General features: G+C 50.7%; 3 protein-coding genes across 3 annotated transcripts; all 3 read left to right on the top strand.

Moving 5' to 3' along the window:
* Positions 1 to 260: 260 nt before the first annotated feature.
* ABB37_07191 (hypothetical protein) lies at positions 261 to 1,024 on the top strand (the record flags this gene model as incomplete). Its single annotated transcript, XM_015805735.1, has 1 exon — positions 261 to 1,024. The coding sequence occupies exon 1, from the start codon at positions 401 to 403 to the stop codon at positions 1,022 to 1,024; it is 624 nt and encodes a 207-aa protein (XP_015655741.1). The 5' UTR covers positions 261 to 400.
* A 453-nt stretch (positions 1,025 to 1,477) lies between these two features.
* ABB37_07190 (hypothetical protein) lies at positions 1,478 to 2,186 on the top strand (the record flags this gene model as incomplete). Its single annotated transcript, XM_015805734.1, has 1 exon — positions 1,478 to 2,186. Exon 1 carries the CDS (start codon positions 1,644 to 1,646, stop codon positions 2,184 to 2,186), a length of 543 nt encoding a protein of 180 aa, XP_015655740.1. The 5' UTR covers positions 1,478 to 1,643.
* A 1,709-nt stretch (positions 2,187 to 3,895) lies between these two features.
* ABB37_07189 (putative mitochondrial hypothetical protein) lies at positions 3,896 to 5,478 on the top strand (the record flags this gene model as incomplete). Its single annotated transcript, XM_015805733.1, has 1 exon — positions 3,896 to 5,478. The coding sequence occupies exon 1, from the start codon at positions 3,961 to 3,963 to the stop codon at positions 5,476 to 5,478; it is 1,518 nt and encodes a 505-aa protein (XP_015655739.1). The 5' UTR covers positions 3,896 to 3,960.
* Between the last annotated feature and the right edge of the window lie 522 nt (positions 5,479 to 6,000).

The following is a 6,000-nucleotide window of genomic DNA, read 5'->3' as shown; positions in this document are numbered from 1 at the left end:
GTGTGTTTGCAGCGCGTGAAGGTGAACAGCTTCTGCTCACATTGGCATTCTCTGTGTCTCTACGACCGCAACATACATCGCATGTACCCACAAATTGGAAAGAGAAGAAGAGAATCATAGTGTCCTCACTAGTCGAAAAATGAAAAGTGGGAATGAAGACTCATTGAATAGGGAGAGCGCTTTTCTGTCTGCTCGTGTGCTTTCCTCACTAACGTTTAATCATTTTTTCTCCTTTTCCTTGTCTTCTCTTTCTCATGAAAGCGTACTTATTCTACTGTTTGCTTTCATCCTGTTAAGGAATGTTCTGGATTTTTAGATTCAGACTCACCATAACTTGCTTCTGCTTTTAACAGAAAGCGCTATTACCTCTTATTTTTTGCTTTGCATCGATTTGTGCATAATGGAGTTTCGTTTGCTACCGGAGACGGACTCGTTTTACGAGGTTCTCCTTCGACCAACATTTGCGGTTTCTTTTAGCGTGATGGCTACGTTTATGATTGTGGCGAACTACATAATGGAAAAGTCCATTGTAGAGCAGAGCAGTGCGCCTGCAGTCCTAGTGAAACGCGAACTCGCTTTCAATGTGCTCTCCTTCACCTTATTTGTAGCAGGAATCACGTACGCGAACTCAACACAAGTCACCCGGGCTATTGCCCTTGGGCAGAGCCCGCGGATGAAGCTTTTGCGGCTTCGCTCTCTGCCATGGCCGCTCCGCGACATGTGCGGGGCCGAGGGGGATCGAGCGATTGTCCCGTTTCTCCTGTATTCGTTAATATTTCCCGGTGCTGTAGTGCTCATTGCGTTGCATGCGGCTAGCTTAGTTGTCAACGGGTTTGAGTACGCCCTCTACTGGCAGATGCCTCTCAAACGGTATCTTGCATGGACAATGCTGTGGCGTCTCGTCATCACAACATGTGTTTTTACGACCAATTATCTCGCAGCTCACAACCCCACGCAATCCGTCTTGGTCCCAAGTGCAGAAAGTGACGATACACAGCAACCGCAGTCTAGAAAAGAAGATTAAGAACTTGCGCGCCACGAGAAGTGCCTTCACAGCCTCCACTGTGAATTGGCCAATAAAGCCGTAGGCACAAAAGAACAGAAAAAACCTGAGAAGTGTGTCACTGCATCGACGCTAAAGCTTCCGCTCAGTCTCCAATGGTGTTTATGTTACCTTAGTTCAACGTATCAACGAAAAAGAAAATCCTTTTGCTGCCTGTGCTTTACCGTAGAGACGCGCTTCGTAGCGCTCCGAATAAAAAATGTCTTCACTTTAGGAAAGGGATGACCTTTCCAGTAGTCGCGGCGGGAAGGCTTTCTTTTCATGTGTCGCTTTCTGATTCTAGCAACAAAGCGCTATCTCTTTCTTTGTTACTACGTTCGCTCTTCATCTCTCTTTTATTTAATGCTGCTTGATCACTTCCCTGCATTTCTTTTTTCTTTTTTTGCAAACTGTGTTGCTTTCCTCGTGCAAAAAGCTCGTGTCGCGTCCTCGACGATAACAGAAAAAGATTAGTAGAAGCTTTCTCTTTTAGTTGTCCGCTTTTGTGCAACCATCTCATTTTTTCGACGCAACGCCACAACTCTGCAAACTTATTCACTCATCGTTACATACGTACAGATCCACGTGAGGTATCTCCAACATGGACGCTACGAACCGCAGCCTTTCCTACCTCTGCTGTGTCGGCGGCTCTCTGAAGCCATGGGCTGAGGGCCAGGACGAGGGTGACGACAAGTATGAGAGCTTGCAGGGCCCCGGCGATCGCAACCTCACCGGCTCCGTGAACGACAAGCGCATTTGCGTGCCGCAAAAAATTGACCCGAAGACTTTCTTCGCCAACGAGCGCACGTTTCTGAAGTGGCTTTCCATTTCGGTGATGGTCGGCCTCATGTCCCTCACCCTCCTCAACTTCGGTGACTCCACGAGCAACGGGGCAGAGCTGGCAGGCTTGCTGTTGCTGCCGGTCTCCATTATCTTTATGGTGTACTCGCTCTTCATCTTCCGCGACCGCGCCAACAAGATTTACATGCGTGAGCCGATGCGCTACGATGACACCCGTGGCCCTACCATGCTTGTCCTCGTGCTGGGCTCCGCGCTGGTTCTCGCGACCATCTTCTCTCTCCAGCGCCAGTACTCGCAGACGGTGGTTTCTTCCTTCTCCGACTCGACGCGCTTCTCGCGGTAATGTCGGTGGAGGAAACATAGTAGCAAAGTGTGCACCCCGAGTAGGAGACATCAGCGCCAAAACTGGTTTCTGAAGGTCAAAGCGTTTCCAAACAAAAGAAAAGCTTAGCCGTAGGGTTCCTAGTGCCAAGGGTGAAACACAAAACTACCGTTGGTGCAAAAAGGAAAAGGGATTCACATACGTGTTTGACAGAAGAGAGCAGGAGGAGGGAAAAAAAGGAATAATCCTGAACTGCAACGTAAAAAAGAAGTAATGAAACTGTTGTTGCGTTTTGAATGCCCAAGCAAAGCCACTATGAAGCGAATGACGTGTTATTGAGGTTTCAATCGACGTGGTTGTTTGCGGAGAAGAAGCAACGCCGTTCAAACTGTTCTATAAGCATTTTTCCGAGGACTCGAACCATTGTTCAAAGATACAGTGACGGTGGCATTTTCACAGCAGTTTTATTTCTGCTTTCTTTCTTTTTTCATCAAATGTGCCCCTTTGTTGCACGGGCCGACTCATTTTTAAGCATAATTTTTCATTAAAGCTTTTTGAAGGCAATTCGTGTGCTGGCCCATCTAATACACATATTTCTTTTTCTCTTTTTTTGAGCGATTCTGCATTGGAGCTGCCATAACTAAGTAAAACATCCGTTTCGTGCATTCATTCTCAGCATTAGCTTTCCCAAAACAAAAGTATTGTGGCACTGAATGAATGCAACGCCGACTTCTAAGCGCTCTCCTGTAGCAGATCGCGCTAGCAATAGGTATCAAAGTGAAGTAATGGGTCTCTTTTTGTCATGATTTTTTGCTTTTATTACTCTTAAAAAAGAAAAACAGCCTTTCTCTCCTCCTCCTACTGTTGATTTGGAGTCGCCGACGTTTCTTCTAGTGCATGATCTTTTTCTCTTCATTTTCTTTACGTTAAACGACTGCAGTTCTGTTTCAACGTTTCTTCTGTGAGTTTTGAAGACATCTGTCCTCTTCTTTTTTTGTTGTTATTGTCGTTGTGAATTCTGTGTGATTTGTTCGCGTGGTGGTGGACGTTCCTTTTTTTTTTCTTCTCTCTCTCTCCCTGTTTGCCTATTGTCGATGTTTGGTTGTGGTGTCCTCATTTTTTTTTCTTTATCTTACGACAACGCTTCCTTCGTGTAAAACTTCTCTTTTCTCCCAGTAAGCGCATACGGCGTGGCACGCGAGTGTACCGGCGCTGGTGTTTCGAACCAAGCGAAACGCCTGTTGGAAGTTTAGCGTTTGTCTTTATCCTGTTTTTCTCCCTTGTAGTTGGATGAGCAAATAAACATGAAAAAGCTACTAAGCGTGCTAGCACATCGGAAAAAGAAAAACACAACAAATCAGTCAAATGCTTCTTCTGCGGTCGTGTTGCAAGCGGCTCTTGCGCATGCGTCGCTTCTCTCAGGCGTGGAAGAGAGAAAGAGAGAGCGAGAGAGGACTCCCTCCTCACCAAATTGGACGTGGAAAACTGGAGGCGTTTACAGAGAGGATGCATCGGTCAATTTGCTAATGTTGCTGTTGCGCACGAATACCAAAAGAAAGAAAGAAAAGTGAAGCGCTCCTCTTTCTTCGCTGGGAGCAAACGCTAACTCACACCTGACACGTGCGGTTCTTTTGTTTTCCAGTGTGTGAGGGTGCCTTTTCTTGTGGATGCTTCCATTTTTCTTCTTCGCTTTTTGTTTCCTCTATTCCCCTTTCCCCCCTGTCGTGAAAGAAAAGCTGATCGACAGAACAACAAATACTCTCCTACACACGCATACCAACAAAAAAGTTGAAACATGAATGGGTTGAAGTCGATGTCGGGCGTGCGCGACCTCGTCCGGGGCGGTGCTCTGCCTCTCCGCATCGCCAACGCCCTCAGCTCTCGCGCCAAGCATGAGAGTTTTGAGTTCGAGTCGGTCGTCGTCGACGCGTGCGCCGCCGCCAGCGTCGCCGTGCCTGCCGAACCCGACCTGCCCCACAGCCGCTGGTGGAAAAAGCTCTGCCGAGCATGTCAGGATAAGACGGGCACCACGAAGCACGGCAGTCAGTTGCTGCGGTCGCGCCTGGTCAACGCCCTATCGCAGCGGATGGCCGTGGAAGAAGTGTACCGACTGAACGGCGGCGAAATCGCCATGGGGGCCCCGATCGACAACCCAATTGTGGTGATGGGGTTACCGCGCTCGAACGCGCACATGGCGGCGCACGTGTTGGCCCGCTCCGGCCTCTTCCTGACACTGCGGCAGTGCGACACCCTCTCCCCATCGCTCCTGCTCGAGACGGAGCGGCGGGACGCTTTTCAGAGAAAGTTCCGCGGCTTTGGCTACCTCCACCCGGACTTCCTGTGTGCGCGGGTGCCGCGGGTGGACCAGGTAGACGATGACCTCACGCTGCACCTCATGACACCGCAGTCGCACGCCTGGGGGCTCCTGCACGGCTTAGATGAGTACCTGCTGGAGTGCCTCGAGGAGGATCAGCTGCCGGTGTACACCGAGGTGCGCCGCGTCATGGAGCTGTTCCAGTGGTACAAAAAGTGCGGCCACTTCTCCGAGGCCGTCACGCGCGAGGTGGAGCCGATCGACAACGCGATGGAGATGCAGACGTACGGCACGAAGAACACCCTGCTCCACCCCCCGTGGCTCCTGCACAGCCCTTTTGCCATTTTGAGCTCGGAAGCGCTCCACACGGTTTTTCCTAATATGAAGGCCATTTGGGTGCATCGCGCGTTGGGTCAGTGCCTGCCGTCCCTGTGCTCCGCTCTCTGCCTGCACAACGCTCTCTACACCGGCAGGCCGCCGAGTGACTCGCAGCTGGCGTCGATGGGCGAAAAAGTACTCGGCATCTTCGGCTCCGGCACGGAAAACGCCATCGAGTACTACGGCCATTTCGACCAGCGCCGCATGGCACACTGGTCCAACCGCGACGTCAAGCGTCACGCCTCTCGCGTTGCGCAGAAGACGCTGGATTACTTTGGCATCGAACTGGATCGCTTCCGCCGCATGCAGATGATCAACGGACAAACCGAGTACCTGTCCAACGCGCGCCCCTTTCACGATGCGCAGATGCCGTACTTCTGCCTCCACGACGGCGTCATCGGCGACGTCTTCCAGGACTACATCTTCCAGTTCGAGGAGTTTGCGTTCGAGAAGAAGTTTGGCATTACCGTGAAGGAGTACGCGCCGCTCGCCGCGCCGGCGGATCAGGTGGCGATGAAGGGCATCTCGCACGGCTCCAGTGATGGGGCGAAGGCGCCGGGACTTGGCGTGGGGCAGCCGATGGTGGGCCACTTCCTACAGGAAGGCAAAGGCTTTCGGTGATCGTCTTCTTGTATGCGTGTGTGCCGAATACCATCTTGTCTTTTAACGGGCATGAACTGCTGCAGGGTTTTTTCTGTGCTTTGTGGGTGTTTACCCGTAAAGGCTCTTCTGCCACGTTGCTCACTCGCTCGCTCACTTGCGTGTGCATCAGAACGTGTGTGTGTGTGTGTGTGTGTGTACATTAGTGGGGAGCAGCTGCCGTGCTGCTTCTCACACCTTAAAAAAAAAGGAACTTCTCGTCTTGTTCGTTTATCGCGCTCTTGCTTTGTTCCCCCCCCCCCTCTTTCGTTTCGGTGAGCCGCGTCACGCTGTTCTGCTTCCCAGTTTACGGCAATCATGCTCAACAGAAGAAGAAAAGGGATTAGACGCACTTGTGGTATCCACAGTAGTACTTGCTGTCTGCTGTTTCGCTGTGCAACGTTGAATTATGAACTGTGTTGTTTAAAGGAAAATGCATCGGGGAAAAACGAATAGTAACAGCCTCGTGTGCCGTTAGACTTGCACATCAAGATGGTGCGCTGT

The sequence above is a fragment of the Leptomonas pyrrhocoris genome (genome assembly GCF_001293395.1).
Source record: "Leptomonas pyrrhocoris isolate H10 chromosome Unknown, whole genome shotgun sequence".
In the NCBI taxonomy this organism is placed as follows: Eukaryota; Euglenozoa; class Kinetoplastea; order Trypanosomatida; family Trypanosomatidae; genus Leptomonas; species Leptomonas pyrrhocoris.
Note: the sequence above shows the minus strand (reverse complement) of the source record. Positions and strands in the feature narration are given on the sequence as shown.